The sequence below is a fragment of the Papio anubis genome, chromosome 7 (assembly GCF_008728515.1).
Source record: "Papio anubis isolate 15944 chromosome 7, Panubis1.0, whole genome shotgun sequence".
NCBI classification, from domain to species: Eukaryota; Metazoa; Chordata; class Mammalia; order Primates; family Cercopithecidae; genus Papio; species Papio anubis.
In genome coordinates this window covers 4,566,950-4,587,199 of record NC_044982.1, presented here as the reverse complement: position 1 = coordinate 4,587,199, position 20,250 = coordinate 4,566,950, and the positions used below count along the sequence as shown (strand labels likewise).

Here is a 20,250-nt window from a genome sequence, read left to right as displayed (position 1 = left end):
TTAGAACAACACCGGGCACAGGCTAAGCGCTCATTAAACGTTAGCTCTCGCCAATAACATCACTCATTCACTATAAAGTTTCTCTGGCTGTGTGCTATTCGCTGAGTCCACAGCAGTGAAGAAGACAGACACGGCCCCGGACCAACCTCGCCGAGCCCAGGGACCGAGCCAGGACGTTGAGCCAAGTCCGCATCTCTAGAACTCGCAGTGCGGTGGATGCGGGCCCCGCCCAGCGCGGAGACTACAAGTGCCAGAAAGCTGCGCGGCGGCATCGCCGGGCCCGCCCCCTGCGCATGCGCGACGCCGTGACGCCAAGGCCGCGAGCGAGCGCGGGTGGCTGCGGCGGCTGCGCCGGCGGGGCGGGGCGGGGCCAGCTGGCAGTGGGTGCCTTTAGGGCGGAGCCGGCTCCGGCTTTCCTTAGTCCGCCGTGGGCTAGCGGATGGTCCTGCTTCCGGCGGCCGTTTCTGTCTCTTGCTCGCTGTCTCGCTGAGTCGCGGCCGCCTTCTCATCGCTCCTGGAGGGTTCCGAGCGCGGCGCCATGTCGGAGCCCGGGGGCGGCGGCGGCGAGGACGGCTCGGCCGGCCTGGAAGTGTCGGCGGTGCAGAATGTGGCGGACGTGTCGGTGCTGCAGAAGCACCTGCGCAAGCTGGTGCCGCTGCTGCTGGAGGACGGCGGCGAGGCACCGGCAGCGCTGGAGGCGGCGCTGGAGGAGAAGAGCGCCCTGGAGCAGATGCGCAAGTTCCTTTCGGATCCGCAGGTCCACACGGTGCTAGTGGAGCGCTCCACGCTCAAAGGTGCGGAGCCGCGGAGGGCGGGGTCGCCAGGGCCAAGTCTCGCGGAGGGCAGGGCCTGCCAGGTCCTCCGGGGCCGCAGATGTCCCTGGGATGGGAGGATCCCGGCGGCTGCAGATGACCCCGGGATGGGCAGAGCCCGGCGGCCGCAGACGTCCAGCCGGCCGGGTCCCCAGGGCCGCAGACGCCCCGCGGAGGCCGACGCGGCGCCCGGGGCTCGCCCTCGACACACGCACTGCCAGGCCCGGAGCCCCCAGGGCGCCCCGCTCCTCGTCGCGGGGAGGGGAGAGGAGTCCCCGTCTGCCGTCACCCAAAACAATGGGGTCGCTTTGTCTGCTCGGGCCTCTCAAGATGGCCGAGTTGGGTGGAGACAGCGTCTCCCTGGGCTGAGCGCGGGCGAGGCCGCATCCCTGCCTCCAATGTCACATGAGCTTTTCGGTTTCGATTTGTGTCCAGGCCAAGCGGCCTTCAGGAGGGATGTGTCGGGGGCAGACCTGCGGAGCCGGGGGCAGCCGGGGTTCTGGTTCTGGAGGAGGTCGGGTGGGTGTCCCAGCCGTGCCTTGTGGGGACCAAGAGGCCGAGGCTCACAGAGCGACGGTGCCAGCCCCGGGCCTGCGAGCATCACTGTTGTAGGTAGATGCTCTCACAGCATCCTTGCTGAACAAGTGTATCCTGATTTTACACCTGAGGAAACTGAGGCTCAGGTTAAGTGATTTCACCCAAGGTCACCAGCTAATCCTAGTCCTGAGACTAGACTCAGTATCTCAGTTCCCTGTCCATTGCTTGTTTTCACTGATCATACCTCATATTTGTTTAATGCTTCGATGATCCTAATGATAACCCTGTAATATTTGAGTCTAATTTTACAGATTTTAAAAAAAGGTTCAGGTTAGGCTTCTAGCAGGGGGAAGAGGCAAGAGTTAGCATATTCCAACTGTCTCCTCAAATAATGATCGCCCACCAGAAAGATTACATTCATCTAAGTCTGGGGCTTGCCTGCAGGCAGGCTTTCTCATGGTTTCATTACAACCACTTTGTAGCCCATTACAGCCACTTTGGGTGTGGCATGTCCATCTAAGAACCCAAGGATGATGTCCAAGGTTAGCCTCTAGGGATTGGAGATTGTCTAAAAATGTTTGCCAACAAGCTTCTTAAAATTTCAAAAACCTGTGTGGTTCTGTCAGTAAGAGAACCTGTGTTGTCTGCCCCATCCTTAACACACACTGTGTTTCTGATAGTTTGTTTCTTTCAAAGGCTATTCTTACTGAGAAGATGCTTCCCTGTAGCCTTGGTTTCCTGCCAGAGATGAGCAGAGTGTAAAAGAATATTTTTTTCTTATATCCACATGGAATGTTCAAGGCAAATAAACCATTTGAGCGTATTTAGAGTATTAATGTTGTTGAGGGTGGTTTACTGTGATGTTTGAGGTTATGTATTCCTGAGTGGAAGCCACAAGAGTTAAAAAAAAAAAAAATTAACTCATCTACTCTTTTTTTTTTCCCAAAAAACATACATAGTCATTGTAGAAAATGTAATATACAGCTAAAGTAAAAATCACTGGGAATTGTTTGACCCAGATGTGATCACTGTCAGCATTTTTGGTCTATGTCTTTGTGGTCATTTTTCAATGCCTATTCGTTATTTTATTAAAATATATTTTAATCTGCATTTTTAAAGTTAATTGTATTTTGAGTAGCTTGACCATGGCTAATCCTTGATATTTTTATTGCATAGTTTATGTGTTAGAATCAGTGATTTTATTTTATTTTTTTACTTTGGGTCACCGTTTCTTTTTATGAAAAAAAAATTTAAGTTTTATACTTCGCTTCTCGAGTGATCACCAGTAATTTGCTTTTTCCAGGCATCTTAAAATTGGATGTTGCTAAAATTATTGGGGTGGGGGACTATGTTTATGTAGTACACTATCTAGACAAATTGTCTCTGTGTTTTCTTATGGGTACCTTTTTTTCTTTCAGCAAAACAAATATGCAGGTATCCAAATCTTGGCTCCATAATGACTTGCACTTTTGAAAGTTGACTAAGGAATGAGACTATCTAAAATTGAAATCCTACCTCATTTCTGTATTTATAACAATCCTTGAAGTATTTCTACCAATTCAACCTGTCTGTAGTTTATTTTTCACTTACAAAAACCTAAGGAAAGATTTTAAAGTTAATCTAGTTTTATGATAGATGGTCTCTCTGTCTTATTAGCAGCCTGGCTACACTAGGACACCTTAGCTATAAGTAGAAACCCGGCACTTTTGGTAGGAGGGCTTTCTTCTCGGTGGCTTTTATGAGTTAGCTTTGGCATTTGTACATTTAATCAAATATGTGCATCCAGTAGTTAATTACAGTGAAAAGATAGGCTTGCATTAATATAGAAAACAGAGCTGAATTATTTAAACTGAATAAAGATCATCAACAATGAAGTCATGTAATTTAATGAACAGTAGAAATTACTTTTATTTATTTTATTCCTTCCCCTTTTTTTGTGGAAGGAAGTATCCAAACACTTGTAATTGAATATGGAAACATTTTTATGTGAAACTATATATATATATTTTTGTTTCTTTGTTTGTTTTAGCTACCCTAGCTAGCGATAAACGTTTGTAGTTAAAGTGCAGCATTGAGCTGGATGCAGTGGCTCACACCTGTAATCCCAGCACTTTGGGAGACCAAGGCAGGAGGATCACTTGAGGCCAGGAGTTCAAGACCAGCCTGGGCAACACAGCAAGACCCCATCTCTACAGAAAATTAAAAAATAAGCCAGGCATGGTGGTACATGCCTGTAGTCCCAGGTACTGGAGAAGATTGCTTGAGCCCAGCAGTTTGACGCTATGGTGAACTAGGATCACACCACATTGCTCCAGCCTGGGTAACAGAGTGAGACCCTATCTCTAAAATAAATCAAGTACAGCGTTACCGAAAGTATAGAATAAATGTGAACTTAACAACTTATCTTGACACTGAGGAATTGGAGAGTTTGTGGGAAAAAGGGATTGTTAAGTTATAGCTCTCATTTTAAAAAGAGAAACCTTTCTATAGTTCCTGGCCGGTAGGAAATTATCTTCCTCATAGTATACTTAACAGTATGGTGACAAAACAGGTGTTCATTACTTAATGAGCCATTTTATGTTAATGATGTTTTTGTAGCATTTTTTACTTCAAGGACCATTTTTTGGTTGTATATCCCCATTGGTTGGGAATGCTTCAATTTGCAGCTGATGGAACTGACGTTTCTATGACTTGTCTGTGCCCTCCAGCTTGTTCATGACCTGCCTGGAATCGGGTGCCAGGTTGGTTGGTCTGTATGAGCGTGTGTAGTTTGGGTTGTTTGTTTTTGGTGGTGAGAGGGTTTTGTTTGGTTTGAGACAGGGTCTCACTGTGTCACCCAGGCAGGAGTGCAGTGGCGCAATCTTGGCTCATTGCCACCTCGGCCTCCTGGGCTCCCAGTTCATTTTCTCATTTTTTTATGGAGGTGAGGTCTCACCATGTTGCCCAAGCTGGTCTCGAACTTCTGGGCTCAAGTAATACTTCCACCTCTACCTGCCAAAGTGCTGGGATTACAGGTGTGAGCCACCACACCCCTCTTGTTTGTTTAACGCTGCAGTATTTGAGACCTGGAATATTTTTTTTTGAGACAGGGTCTCACTGTTGTCCAGGTTGGAGTGCAGTGGCACAATCTCAGCTCAGAACATCCTCAACCTTCGGTCTCAAGCGATCCACCCATCTCAGCCTCCCGAGTAGCTGGTATACAGGCACACACCACCATGCTTGGCTCATTTTTTATTTTTTGTAAAGTCAGGGTCTTCCCATGTTGCCCAGGCTGGTCTTGAACTCTTGGACTCAAGTGATCCTGCTACCTCAGCCTCCCAAAGTGCCGGAATTACAGGCATGCGCCGTGACATCCAGCCTGAGGATTTAATTCTAAAGGGTGAAGAAATGTAATTTAATCAATGTAATCTCCAATACAACATATCAACATGATTTCATGCGTTTAGAGGAGAAATGTTTTCTGGTTAAGTGGAAAATTGTGCTGATGGCTTCTGCAAGACCTTTCTAAAGCAGCTTTATAGTGAAACATTTTATTTAGAAATCTGGACCTTCTTTCTTCAGTTTACTGTAATCCACATTCACTGGGGAGAACTCGTATTGATCCCTGTGACCTGGTTTGTTCTAGGGCGCTCAGTTCTTTCTGTCCCAAGTAAAATCTGGATTGAGCAGTGCCACATACAGGCCATACAGTGTTGCTCCAGTACCTGCAGCTCCAGCAGACACAGAGACGGGGAGCAGACTCAGATGCTTCTTGGCCTGACCGAAGATCTGGCAGTGCATGTTTGCACCAGGGGCCTCCCGTTGAAAAGGAGAGAACAAACCTAGCTACCAGGCTCTGGACTCAGTGGTATCTGCACGTCAGGGAGGCTCTTACTGCCCCATGCCATCACACTGTGGGACACACAGTCTGCAGCAAGATAAATTTGAACGTGCCGTGTAGCATACTAAACGAAATTTATGTACAGCAAAGGGAAAACAGTTATCACTTTTTTTAAAAAAGTAAACATGGATGAAAATTGCATGTCAGCATTGGAGAATGTCAGATTGGGAGCAACAAGAGAGATTTAGTCCAGCCCTCATCTTTCATGAGTGAGGAAACCAAAACCCTAGGATTTTAAGACACAATTGGGAAAAGGATGTTCTAAGAAGGGTTCTGAAACCTAAACACTCATCTCTGCAGTGCCGTGGTATCTGTCATTTCTTTTGAATTAGTAGTAACTTGAAAAGTACCAAGTCTTAAGTTCCTTAGGTGTTAATAACTTACTAGGTTTTTAAAAATTCTTTCTCTTTTCTTTTCTGGAAATACCAAAATGAACTCCAGTTTACATTAAATATAAATATTCTATGGGGTTTCGTGCTCCCTCCGTGCTCCTAATGATGTTACAGGGAAGTCCTCAGGTTGAGAAGAATGCTCTGACTTTCTCGCCATGTTCTGAGCCTTGTACCAGAGCAGGGAGTGGTTATGGTGAAGAAGTCATGGCCCCTCAGGAGGATGAAAAGGTGGACGTCCATGTGACAAGAGAAAGCACCAGAGACAAGAAAGGGGAACACTAAGGCAGGAAAAAAAGGGAGGCCATGTATAATAGTGATTGACCAGAATAATGTGGTATTAGTATGTTTGGGATTTATTTTATTTATTTATTTATTTATTTATTTATTTATTTATTTATTTATTTTGAGACGGCATCTTGCTCTGTTACCCAGGCTAGAGTGCAAGTGGCGTGATCTCCACTCACTGCAACCCCTGTTTCCTGGGTTGAAGTGATTCTCCTGTTTCAGCCTCCTGAGTAGCTGGGATTACAGGCATGTGCCACCACGTCTGGCTAATTTTTGTAGTTTTAGTAGAGATGGAGTTTCACCATGTTGGCCAGGCTGGTCTCGAACTCCTGACCTCAGGTGATCCACCCGCCTCAGCCTCCCAAAGTGCTGGGATTACAGGCGTGAGCCCCTGTGCCCGGCCCATGTTTGGAATTTTAAAAGGGAAAGAAGACAAGATAAAGAGAACCCCCGGAACATTTAACATGCAGTTTGGTAGTACACGTGGGCCAAAGGAAATGAATGGCTTCGAGACCAGGAAGAGACTTGCTCTCTGGCTGGGAGAAAGTTTGGAAGGAAGAGTACATGAGTGAATGAGCAAGGGTGCAGGAGTTGGGCAGCCTCACCTGGCACTTTACCAGTGTGCTTTGTCCCTTTTCCAACTGCCCGTTCACCAAACTTTGAGAGGGCGTGCCCTGTCTACTCAGGAGAGGGCCGTATCATTCTTTTTTGAGTGCGGTGGTGCAGTCTCAACTCACTGCAGCCTCGGTCTCCTGGGCTCAAGAGATCCTCCCGCCACAGACATGCACCACCACGCCCTGCTAAGTTTTGTATTTTTTGTGGAGATTGGGTTTCACCGTCTTGCCCATATGGGTCTCAAACTCCTAAGCTCGAGTGATCCACCCACCTTGGCCCCTCAAACTACTGGGATTACAGGCATGAGCCACTGGGCCCAGTCGAGAGTGATATAGTTCTTAAGGTAATCGAAATTGCATAGTTTTTATATTTCATTAAGACATAATGCTGGCTGGGTGCAGTGGCTCACGCCTGTAATCCCAACACTTTGGGAGACTGAGGCAGGCGGATCACTTGAGCTCAGGCGCAAGACCAGCCTGGGCAACATGGAGAAACCCTGTCTCTACAAAAAATACAAAAGTTAGCCAGGCGTGGTGATGCACACCTGTAGTCCCAGCTACTCAGGAGGCTAAGGTAGGAGAATCACTTGAGCCCAGAGAGGTCAAGGCTGTGATGAGCTGTGATTGCACCACTGCACGCCAGCCTGGGTGACAGAGTGAGATCCTGTCTCAAAAAAAAATAAAACAGATGTAATGCTTACGTAAGTCATAGTTTAATGATACAAATTACTACTAGTTTGAAATACATTAAACTGTCTTTGAATAAAAGTATACACACATTAGTGCCAAATGCCATTTTGAACATCTCTAAAAATTCAGTAAACCCTCAGAAGTTGACCAAGAAAGTGTTCACAAGTTGTTGTAATGTGTCAGTATTGCTGCAGGGAAGGAGCTCATGAAGCAGGCCCAGTACTTTGATTCTTTGACTACATGGACAGATAGTACAGTATTGGTCTGTTACATGTTAACAGTAACTTTGTATTAACTAGTAACCGCCAAGCATAAGGAAATGGATTCAAATTTTACTGAAAGTGATGTTAACTAATCAAACTTGCAGATTGTGTTTGTATGTAAGCTTCTAAATATAACAGGGTTAATAGCCTCTTTGTTATTAAGAATTAATAACAAAAAGAAAAAAAGAAAAGTAGAATGTCAGATTATTATTTGATGGCAGTTTTTGAAACTGTCCTAAATTGCGTGACTGTAAATGAGAGTCAGACATACTCAACTGTGTTTGATCCGTGTCTTTATATAGGGAATATGCACAAAAAGACTTGTCCAAGATGTTTTCTGTGACTGATTCATAGCGACTTCCATAAGTTATTATCAAGAGAATTTAGAATTTAAGAAAGCAGCAGGGAATATCTATTTGCATGATCATTGTTTGAGGATTATGTCATCGGGTGTGCCTTCCTGAGCTGAGGCAGTATTCTACTGCATTGCAGTATTCCCAGTGCAGAGCTAGAGCTCTCGCCACACAGCGGTGACTCATCTCTTGGAATGGCGCCTAGTTCCCCTAACCCGGTTTGCATTAGGAAGTGCAGGCCACGTGCTCAGATGCGGTGTCCTGACTGCACATTTTCTGCGTTATTTTATTTGTACCAGTGATGACTCTTTATGGGGGGGAAGAAATGATTCAGAGTTAACAAGCCATATTTTTAGTTGCATCAGTGATTTCCTTTGATCTTTATAGAATGTTAATTTTATTTTCTGTGTGTTGTTTTGGTGTTATTTTGATGGCATATTTTATATACGTGGTAGAGCAATGTTATGGAGAGTTCAGAAGATTGAGGGAGGAAATCGTCGCACTACTTTGAAAGCTGTTTCAGTTTGGAGATAGTTCTTTATTCTCTGTGCTTGCATTTTACAGGTCGTAATCATGTGTGGCTGCTTTCAGGCAGTGTGATTTCTCTTGTGGTCTAGCTACATTTGAGTGGTTAGAAAAATTGGTTGATTTCTTTAGTTTTTTTAATGGTCATTTTAAAAAAGAGCAAGTATCTGGCATACTAGAATGTTCTGCCGCCTACTCCCTCCTCTTCCTAAAATTATATTCAAATATATCCAAAACAATAATTTGGAAAAATTATTGTTCTCTTGATACATACACTTTTTTTTCTTTTATTCGAGACTGATCTCAGCTCACTGTAACCTCTACCTCCCAGGTTCAAGCAATTCTCTCGCCCCAACCTCCCACATAGCTGAAATTACATGCGCCCACCACCATACCCGGCTAATGTTTGAATTTTCAGTACATATGGGGTTTCACCACGTTGACCAGGCTGGTATTGAACTCCTGATTTGAAGTGATCTGCCCGCCTCGGCCTCCCAAAGTGCTGAGATTACTGGCATGAACCATTGCGCCTGGCCAGATAGACTAATATTTTATACTCTTTAGTGTGAATTTTGTATTTGTCTCATCTTAAAACTAAGGAAGCAAGGGTTGGGGGTAATGACTCATTCCTGGAATGCCGTAATGCCAGGCCGAGGCATGAGGATCTCTTGAGCCCCAGGAGTTTGACACCAGCCTGAGCAACATAGAGAGACCCCGTCTTTAGAAAATGTTTTAAAAATCCACTGAAGGTGGTGGCTTGAGCGTGTGGTCCCAGCTGTTTGGGAGGCTGAGGGAGGAGGATCTCTTGAACCCAGAAGATAAGGCTGCAGTGAGCTTTGATGAAGCCACAGCATTCCATCCAGGGCGACAGAGCAAGACATTATCTCTAAATAAATTAATTAATTAAAATAAAATGCTTGCAGAAGGAGCAAGATTTTTAAAACAACAACTAAAGAAGCAAATAGCTTTTGCTCAGACCCTATATAACCAGGTTTCATAGTTTTTAGTGCTTAGTGAAACCTTATAGACCACCTAACTCAATATTCTACTGCCTGTTCCACCGCCCATTGTACACCTCACAAATTTGAAGCCCAGAGAAAGAAAAATGACTTTCTCAAGGTCATATATCTTCTAAGCAATAGAACTTGATCTGTTAAAGCTACTGCCCTTTCCTTTTCTTTCTTTCTTTTTTTTTTTTTTTTGAGATGGAGTTTCACTCTTGTTGCCTGGGCTGGAGTGCAGTGGTGTGATCTCGACTCACCACAACCTCCGCCTCCCAGGTTCAAGCAATTCTCCTGCCTCAGCTTCCCAAATAGCTAGAATTACAGGCATGTGCCACCATGCCTGGCTAATTTTGTATTTTTAGCAGAGACGGGGTTTCTCCATGTTGGTCAGGCTGGTCTCAAACTGCTGACCTCAGGTGATCCACCTGCCTTGACCTCCCAAAGTGCTGGGATTACAGGGGTGCGCCATCGCGCCTAGCTTTCCCTTTCTGTTACATGACTTTTAAAAGGTGAATCAGCCGGGCGCGGTGGCTCACGCCTGTAATCCCAGCACTTTGGGAGGCCGAGGCGGGCGGATCACAAGGTCAGGAGATCCAGACCACAGTGAAACCCCGTCTCTACTAAAAATACAAAAAATTAGCCGAGTGTGGTGGCAGGTGCCTGTAGTCCCAGCTACTCAGGAGGCTGAGGCAGGAGAATGGCGTGAACCCGGGAGGCGGAGCTTGCAGTGAGCCGAGATCACGCCACTGCACTCCAGCCTGGACGACAGAGCGAGACTCTGTCTTAAGAAAAAAAATAAAAACAAAGGTGAACTATGTATAAAATAATCATGCTAAATTAGATTGTAATTTTTGCCAATATATATTTCATACAGTACGTCATTGCAAAGATAATTTGACTAGAATGCTTAGGTATCGCGTGGATTAGTACTAGATGTAGAGATTTATTTTCTATTATACTTTTTTTAGTTTTTCAATCTTGATTTTTAATTTAGAAATTTGGTTCACATGCTTCTTGAGGCTCTCTTACTATTAATTTCCAGTAAGCTTTTTTAGATTTAAATTTTATTATTAAAAAACTGAGACATGGTTTCACCACGTTGTCCAGACTACTTTCATACTCCTGAACTCAAGTGATCCACACCTCAGCCTCCCAAAGTGCTGGGATTACTGATGTAAGCCACCACACCCAGCCTCCGTAAACGTTTGAAAATGACTGCCATGTGCATATTGTACTGTGTGGAATCTAGCGTGGTCTCTGCCTTCCAAGAGCTCACAGGTGGGGAGGAAGATACATTCATAAGTCAAACCCAGAGCAGACTCAGATTAAGTGCTGTGGTGCAGCGGAGGGCAAGGCTAGACGAATGCTTCTCAGTCACCCTGGGGATGTTTCTTTTCTCTTCTCTTCTCTTCTCTTCTCTTCTTTTCTTTTCTTTTCTTTTTTTTGAGATGGAGTCTCCCTCTGTCGCCCAGGCTCGAGTGCAGTGGTGTGATCTTGGCTCACTGTAAGCTCTGCCTCCTGGGTTCACACCATTCTCCTGCCTCAGCCTCCTGAGTAGCTGGGACTACAGGCGCCCGCCACCATGCCCGGCTAATTTTTTTGCATTTTTAGTAGAGTTGGGGTTTCACCATGTTAGCCAGGATGGTCTCGATCTCCTGACCTCGTGATCCTCCCGCCTCAGCCTCCCAAAATGCTGGGATTACAGGCATGAGCCACCACGCCCAGCCTGGGATGTTTCTTCATAGTTTTCTTGATTGGGATTTGCCTTGGGCCTGGCCTGGATGAAAACTGGCCATGCTACATCGTGGCGAGGAGCCTGGACTTTGGAATCACAAACTTCTGAATTCTCACATTGTTGCTTCCCACCCAAGTGTCTGTGGGCAAGTTACTGATATTCTTTAAGGAGAAAACAAGGATAATCATAGTCACACCAACCCCATAGGGTTAAATGTAGCTGTAAAGTGCTTCGTAAAATGCCCATCACACAGGTGGTGCTGAGTGAACAGCTGAGCAGAATATTCTTGAGAGCAGGGGCGGAAAGTGTCTCCTGTGTTTGAAGCACAATGGATGAGCCTCCTGGGATGAGACGCTGAGAACTTGGCCATAGCCTGTAGCGGCTAGCACTGCCCACGGCCAGGCCCTGTTCCAGTGCTTTCAAGCGCCAACTCAGTTATCCTTGCAGAAGCCCTGACATGCCTACACTACCCCACTGCACAGACAACCACCTTGCCCAGAGTCACACAGCAAAGTCAGGAGTGAGGGAAAAAACGGATGGGAAGGGAAAAATAGTGCCAAGTCATGTAGGTGTTGGTATGTCAGGTTGGGAGTGGGGAGAAGATATTGTCTAAACAGTTGATAAATAAGAAATTGGAAATGTTGATATTAATTTGATATATTTATTATGATTTGTAGAGGACGTTGGTGATGAAGGAGAAGAAGAAAAAGAATTCATTTCCTATAACATCAACATAGACATTCATTATGGGGTTAAATCCAATAGGTGAGTAGTATGAATATTACCATTATCTCAGATTATAAATTTGTGAGAATTAATATGAATCTTTTTTCTTTTCAAACTCGGAAATTCTTACTAAGAAAATTAATAGAAATCTTTTTTTTTTTTTTTTTTTGAGATGGAGTTTCTCTCTTGTTGCCCAGGCGGGAGTGCAATGGCGCAATCTTAGCTCACTGCAACCTCCGCCTCCTGGGTTCAAGCGATTCTCCTGCCTCAGCCTTCCAAGTAGCTGGGATTACAGGCATGCACCACCATGTCTGGCTAATTTTGTATTTTTAGTAGAGACGGGGTTTCTCCATGTTGGTCAGGCTGGTCTTGAACTCCTGACCTCAGGAGATCCGCCTGCCTCAGCCTCCCAAAGTGCTAGGATTACAGGTATGAGCCACCACACCTGGCCTAAAATTAATATAAATCTTAATTGACTCAGACAAACACATTAAGAAAACACTCAAGCCCGCATGGAGGCTCACGCCTGTAATCCCAGCACTTTGGGAGGCTGAGGTAGGCGGATCACCTGAGGTTGGGTTGAGACCAGCCTGACCAACATGGAGAAACCCCGTCTCTACTAAAAATACAAAATTAGCAGGGCACGGTGGTGCATGCCTGTAATCCCAGATACTTGGGAGGCTAAGGGAGGAGAATAGCTTGAACCCGGGAGGCAGAGGTTGCAATGAGCCGAGATTGTGCCATTGCATTCCAGTCTGGGCAACAAGAGCGAAACTCCGTCTCAAAAAAGAAAAAAGAAAATGCTCAAAAGATTTCTGGTCTTTAAATTCAGTGTCTTTGATTTCATCTCTTCAAATTGGGATTTCCAAGACAATATAAATTATAAAGTATTGTCCTTTTAATTGCCATATCATGGCATTTACCTTCTGTTTGAGCTATAATAAATGTAGCATGTCTGATAATACTCTCAGATCACAGTCGGCCGTCCATATCTGTGGTTCCACATCTGCAGATTCAACCAACCACAGATAGAAAATATTTGCAGGAAACAAGCAATACGTATAGTACAAAAATAAAAAAGAAAGCAAGTAAAAAACAGCTAGTGTAACAACTATATAGTTTTTTTGTTTTTGTTTTTGTTTTTTTTTGAGACGGAGTTTCGCTCTGTCACCCAGGCTGGAGTGCAGTGGCCGGATCTCAGCTCACTGCAAGCTCCGCCTCCCGGGTTCACACCATTCTCCTGCCTCAGCCTTCCAGGTAGCTGGGACTACAGGCGCCCACCACCACACCCGGCTAATTTTTTTTCATATTTTAGTAGAGACGGGGTTTCACCGTGTTAGCCAGGGTGGTCTCGATCTCCTGACCTCGTGATCCGCCCGTCTCGGCCTCCCAAAGTGCTGGGATTACAGGCGTGAGCCACTGCGCCCGGCCAACAACTATATAGTTTTACGTTGTGTTAGGGATTTTAAGTAATCTAGAGATGATTTAAAGTATACTGGAGGATGTGCATAGGTTATCTGCAAATACTGTGCCATTTTACATAAGCAACTTAACATTTGCGGATTTTAGTGTCCCAGGGGAATCCTGGAGCCAATTTCCCACATACACCAGGGGACAACAGGATGTCTGATTTTTCATTATTACGAATAACTAGTAAACATTTTATGTACAGGTTTGATTCTTTTTAGGATAAATCCTAAAGACAGCATTACTAGTTCACATGCAAAACCTTAAAATTTTTAATGCATGTTACCAGATTTTCCACCTTTCAGAAAGATTGTGCTAATGTATCCTAGTAGATATATCCAGATTTAAATATGTAAATGTCATAATTGATTCTGCATTTTTAAAACTTATTTTGAGTAATCTCAGGTTACAGAAGAGTTGCGTGAATAGTATATAGAACTCCCAGATATCAGTTGTTAATGTTTGCCACTTTTGCATTATCATTTTTCCCCTGAATCATTTGACAGTTAGTTATAGACAATATGCTCCTTTATCCCTAAATACTTGTGTGTATTTCCTAAGAATAAAGACATTCTCATTCATAGCCTCAGTACAATGATCAAATTCAGGAAGTGTAAGATTGCTGCAGTATTATTCTCTAATTACAGTACATGTTCAGATTGTCTCAATGATGTCCCTTATAGTAATTTTCCCCTGATTCAGAGTCCGGTCCAGGATCACACTTTAGTTTCTTGTCACTCTAAATTCCTTTAATCTGGAGTAGTACTTCAGCCTTTGTGTACCTTTTATGACACTGACATGTTTGACATTTGCACACGAATAGCTTCATGGAACTGTTGGGTTTGCCCGATGTTTAGATTCAGGTTATACGATTTTGGCAGAAATACTATTGTGACTTCATTCTTTCTCAATATGTTACATCAGAAAGCTTCATTTACTTTACAGTTATATGAAGTTTTTTGGGGTTGTTTGTTTTGAGACAGAGTCTCACTCTGTCGCCAAAGCTGGAATGCAGTGGGGCGATCTTAGCTCACTGTAGCCTCTGCCTCCCAGCCTCAAGCGACCCTCCTGCCTCAGCCTCCTGAATAATTGGGATTACAGGCGCCTGCTGCCACACCTGGCTAATTTTTTTTTTTTTTTTCTTTTTGAGACGAAGTCTCACTCTGTCGCCCAGTCTGGAGTGCAATGGTGCAATATCGGCTCACTGCAACCTCTGCCTCCCAGGCTCAAGTGATTCTCCTCCATCAGCCTCCCGAGTAGCTGGGATTACAGGCATGCACCACCATGCCCAGCTAATTTTTGGATTTTTAGTATAGATGGGGTTTTGAAGTTTTCAAATAACTTTTTGAAGTTATTCGCCCACCTCGGCCTCCTGAAGTGCTGGGATTACAGGTGTGAGCTACTGCACCCGGCCTAATTTTTGTATCTTTAGTAGAGATGTGGTTTCGCCATGTTGGCCAGGCTGGTCTGGAACTCCTGACCTCAAGGGATCTGCCCACCTTAGCCTCCCAAAGTACTGGGATTACAGGCGTGAACCACCACACCTGGCCTGTGAAGTATTGTGTATAAAGTACTGGCAAGGGAATTAGAAAATTCAAATTTTATTAATTACCTTAAAAACATTAATTTAACAAACTTTGAGTGCCTGTTGTGTACAAGGTGTGGCAGTAGGTATAGAGTAATACACAAATCAAACCTGCAGTATAGAGTAACACACAAAGAAAGAAAACCTGTTTCCGTTCTCAAGAAGCTTGTCTTTGGGAGAAAGATTGGCAGATACGTAACTAATTGTAATGCTTGTCAAAATACAATGGAAACATGAAGATTGGAGAGACTGCTTCTGATTAGGGGAAGCCCACGGAAGAGGTCACACTGGAATTGAGTTTTGAGGGTTAGAATTTCAGCAGATGAATATAGATTTCGTAAGCAAAGGCACAAAGCACATGATGTGTTTAGGGAATGGGACATCTGGTCTAAGTGGTGTCTCAGGGTGGGAAAAAGGATACATAGCAGGAGGTGAAACAGGAAGAGTTGAGTAGGACCAGGCTAAAGGGAGCCTGGAATGCCCTCTTGTCACTTTAACCAGCGAGCAACTTTTGTTTACTTAGTACAGTAAATAAATGTTACAAATTAGTGTAAGATCAGATTTAAGTACTACTTGGCTCGTAACTTGTATTTCTAGGGCAGGTTAGTTTTAGGCCAATATTATGAATTCAACCCATGTATGAGACAAGTTAACTTTGCCTGGTTTCGTGTTTGTTCACGTTCTATAACCATAACCTTGATTCAGTAGCTCTCACGTATGTACTAAAGAAAGACAAGCAGTGCATTTCACTATTAGAAAAACAACACTTCAGTATATTCTTAGTATGATTTTTAAGTTAATAAGCCTAATTAGGAGTGTAACTTTTCTAATTTCTTGTTTTATTTTTCTTTTTAGCTTGGCATTCATTAAACGTACTCCTGTGATTGATGCCGACAAACCCGTCTCTTCTCAGCTCCGGGTCCTTACACTCAGTGAAGACTCGCCCTACGAAACGTTGCATTCTTTCATTAGCAATGCGGTGGCTCCTTTTTTTAAGTCCTATATTAGAGAGTCTGGCAAGGCAGACAGGTAAAAACCAGTTTTCTTCTGTGGTTTGAATGTTATATTTCACTTAATGTTCACGAGATAGTGTAGAACTCAGTGTAAAACTTGGGAATTGGGAGGGTAAAGCTAGTGAACCAAGGGGATATAAACCCTGTGCATTAATAAATATGTGTGTCGTTGCTATTTGACAGACCTGAAATGATAGACTCTCCTTGGAGACCAATAGCACACTAAATGTTGAGGTATGCAATGTCATTTCAGGGATGGTGACAAGATGGCTCCTTCGGTTGAAAAGAAGATTGCAGAACTCGAAATGGGACTGCTTCACTTGCAGCAAAATATTGAAATTCCGGAAATCAGCCTGCCGATTCATCCCATCATCACCAATGTTGCAAAACAGTGCTATGAGCGTGGAGAAAAGCCGAAAGTTACAGACTTTGGTGATAAGGTTGAAGACCCGACATTTCTTAATCAGTTACAGTCTGGAGTCAACCGCTGGATCCGAGAAATTCAAAAAGTAAGAGCACAGGATTGAAAGTTATGTAAAATATGTTACTCTTTAATATGTTTGGGTAAGCTGATCTGGATTTTGTCAGTGAGGTAAATTACGTGGTAACGTGTTAGTGGTGCCTCCTCTTGGTGCTGAGACTGTTCAGTGCAGGACGAGCCTTGGTCTAGGCGGAATGGTCAGGGGACAGCGTGAGATTGCTTCAGTCGGCACCCTGATAGAGCATTGAGCATAAAATTGCGTTGTAATGCATGTGTTTAGTTAACGATATCTCTACCTTTAGTGAATACCCTTGGATGTTATTTTATTTTCAAAGGTGACCAAACTGGATCGAGATCCTGCATCAGGAACTGCCTTACAGGAAATTAGTTTTTGGCTAAACTTGGAACGTGCGTTATACCGCATCCAGGAGAAACGGGAGAGCCCGGAAGTTCTCCTGACTCTGGATATCTTGAAACATGGCAAGCGCTTCCATGCCACCGTCAGTTTTGACACTGACACAGGTAACAACTAGAACTAATAATCTGATCAGTAAGTTATTGATCTGGCTTTTATGAGATCTTACTTGATAATTTAAATGAAAACTATAATTTTCATAGATGTACTGTCATTTTTAACGATTTCCTCTTTTACATCACATCTTATCTTTTCCCTCAGTTCCAAGGAATGAAAATGATTCTCCTGCACACTTAGCTTTCCCCTTTCCCTTCAGGGGTTTTAAGAATGTGAAACAGTCTCTAGGTATGAGCACAGATTCCTTCTTGTTTCCCACTGCGCGGCTCCATGAGTCATCTCCATGAGTCGGCTGTACTATTGGCACAAAGTCAGGTGTGCTTCTGACAGGCCAGGCAAGAAGGTGGTTTCATTAAAGCAGTTCTGTTTGCCCAGAGGGTTGTGGAAAAAGAACTAGTCCATACCGCTTTCTCTTCTTCTTTTTACTTGCCCCTTTCTCTTCTTTGTCTTCCTTCCTATTCTGATAAGTGGCCAAAATGAATTTAGTTTTCTGAGTGGAGAACAGTGCCAGTGATGTTGTTTTGTTTTGTTTTGTTTTTATTTCTTTTTAAAATTTATTTTTTTTAAGAGATGGAGGTCTCACTTTGTTGCCCAGGCTGGAATGCAGTGGCATGATCATAGCTCACTGCTGCCTAGAGTTCCCAGGCTCAAGCAATCCTCCCACCTCAGCCACCCAAGTAGCTGGGACAACAAGGGATGCACCGCTATGTCCAACTAATTTTTTAATTTTTGTAGAAATGGGGACTTGCCATGTTGCCCATGCTGGTATCGAACTCCTAGTCTCAAGCAGTCCTCCCACCTTGGCCTCCCAAAGTGCTAGGATTACAGGCATGAGCTACCACTCACAGTCATTATTATGATTATTTTTAAATTCTTTTAAAAACTTTAAAACTTGGCTGAGCTGCGTGAGCACGTACTAGCTCTACAGTGTTTGAACAGGAGGCATTATTAGGCATTTCTGTTCAACTCTGTGCTCGCAGAAGACGTGTTAGAACAAGTAATTAAGACAGTAGCCGTTGTCATGTTCTCACTTCCCCCAAAAAACGTGTGGTACCCGCGTCTTAAATGTCAGAGGAAACTGCAAGTAGAAACCTTCCGGTTACTTCGATCACATTGCACGCGTTACCTGCACATTCGCTATGCTGAAATGTATACTTTGATTTTTTTAACACCTCTGAAACCTTTGTGTTTTTCCTAATACTTTTTTTGATCTTATGCCAAAGAAAGTCAATAAATAGATTAGGATCCAAGCACTTTCGTGATTCCATGTCCGTAGTTAGTAATACATTCACCTAAATTAAACTATGAATGTAAAACTTAAATTTTAATGTTCTCACGGATAAAATTTTAGTTCTTCTAAGCTTAATTGTGACTGATAGAACGTTAAAATAATATAGAACAGGGGTCCCCAACCCCCAGTCCCCAACTGGTACCAGTCCGCAGCCTGTTGGGAACCAGGCCATACAGCAGGAGGCCAGCAGCAGTGAGTGAGCGTTACTGCCTGAGCTCTGCTTCCTGTCAGATCAGTGGCAGCATTATATTCTCACAGGAGCACAAACCCTGCTGGGAACTGCGCACGCGAGGGATGTAGATTGTGCACTCCTTGTGAGAATCTAATGATCTATCCACTGTCTCCCATCACATCACCCCCAGATGGGACCGCCTAGTTGCAGGAAAACAAGCTCAGGGCTCCCACTGATTCTACATTATGGTGAGTATGTAATAATAATAATAATAATAATAGAAATAGGCTGGGTGCGGTGGCTCATGCCTGTAATCCTAGCACTTTGGGAGGCTGAGGTGGGCGGATCATGAGGTCAGGAGATTAGGGCCATCCTGGATAACACAGTGAAACCCTGTCTCTACTAAAAATACAAAAAACTAGCCGGGTGTGGTGGCGGGCGCCTGTAGTCCCAGCTCCTTGGAAGGCTGAGGCAGGAGAATCGCTTGAACCTGGGAGGCGGAGGTTGCAGTGAGCCGAGATCACACCGCTGCACTCCAGCTTGGGCAACAGAGCAAAACTCCGTCTCAAAAAAAAAAAAACAAAATAAAATAATAGAAATAAAGTGCACAATAAATGCAATGCGCTCAAATCACCTGGAAACTACCCACCCCACTGCCCCCCCAACCGTCTGTGGAAAAATCGTCTTCCATGAAACTGGTCCCTGTTGCCAGAAATATTGGGGGCGCTGATGTAGAAAGCAAAGCAAGGTAAATTCTCTGAGGCTGCCACCTTCAGCCTTTAGAGTATATGTGAGTTGGCTCGTACTCTTAAATAAGCAAAAATGGAACAACGCTAGGGTTATCCTGTTAATAACGTTTTTTCAAACGTGAGTGGTTTTTGTCTCGCTAGATCTTTTGCAACATCAAAATGTTCCATTGTAATTGCACATTTTAGTTTACTTAGTTTTGTTACTTTATGTGAAAACCATTAACTCTTTCTCTGTTAATATAGGTCTAAAACAGGCTTTGGAAACCGTGAATGACTATAATCCTCTGATGAAAGATTTCCCTCTGAATGATTTGCTGTCTGCCACAGAGCTGGACAAAATAAGACAGGCACTTGTTGCCATTTTCACCCATTTGAGAAAGATCCGAAACACAAAATATCCTATTCAGAGGGCACTGCGTTTAGTGGAGGCAATTTCAAGAGACTTGAGTTCTCAATTACTCAAAGTATTGGGTACTAGGAAATTGATGCATGTTGCTTATGAAGAATTTGAAAAAGTAAGTTTGAATATATTAGAAAACTAACCTCAAGACATTTAGATGAAAATATGTCTTAATAATAAGCCTCATTTTTGAAATTATATCCTAGGTTATGGTAGCATGCTTTGAAGTTTTTCAGACTTGGGATGATGAGTATGAGAAACTTCAGGTATTGTTGAGAGACATCGTTAAAAGAAAAAGGGAAGAAAATCTGAAGATGGTGTGGCGTATCAACCCTGCCCACAGGAAGCTGCAGGCTCGCCTTGACCAGATGAGGAAATTTAGACGCCAGCATGAACAGCTGAGAGCTGTTATCGTCAGGGTCCTGAGGCCGCAGGTACGATTTGCATTCTAAAAATTTGTGGGTTTTTTTGTTTGTTTGTTTTTTGAGATGAAGTTTCACTCTTGTTGCCCAGGCTGGAGTGCGGTGGCGCAATCTCGGCTCACCGCAACCTCCGCAACATCCTGGGTTCAAGCGATTCTCCTGCCTCAGCCTCCTGAGTAGCTGGGATTACAGGCGCCTGTCACCATGCCCGGCTAATTGCTTATATTTTAAGTAGAGATAGGCTTTCACCATGTTGGCCAGGCTGGTCTTGAACTACTGACCTTCAAGTGATCCACCTGCCTCGGCCTCCCAAAGTGCCGGG

General features: G+C 44.0%; 1 protein-coding gene across 1 annotated transcript in view; it reads left to right on the top strand.

The window, feature by feature from the left end:
• The first annotated feature begins 374 nt into the window (after positions 1-374).
• Positions 375-20,250, top strand: part of DYNC1H1 (dynein cytoplasmic 1 heavy chain 1) — a 90,400-nt gene continuing 70,524 nt past the window's right edge. Inside the window, exons 1-7 of the mRNA XM_021941577.2 lie at positions 375-794; positions 11,768-11,855; positions 15,724-15,897; positions 16,135-16,390; positions 16,698-16,884; positions 19,350-19,621; positions 19,713-19,940. Coding sequence (XP_021797269.1) covers positions 539-794; positions 11,768-11,855; positions 15,724-15,897; positions 16,135-16,390; positions 16,698-16,884; positions 19,350-19,621; positions 19,713-19,940 — 1,461 coding nt within the window. The 5' untranslated portion in view covers positions 375-538. The remainder of the gene's footprint in view (positions 795-11,767; positions 11,856-15,723; positions 15,898-16,134; positions 16,391-16,697; positions 16,885-19,349; positions 19,622-19,712; positions 19,941-20,250) is intronic.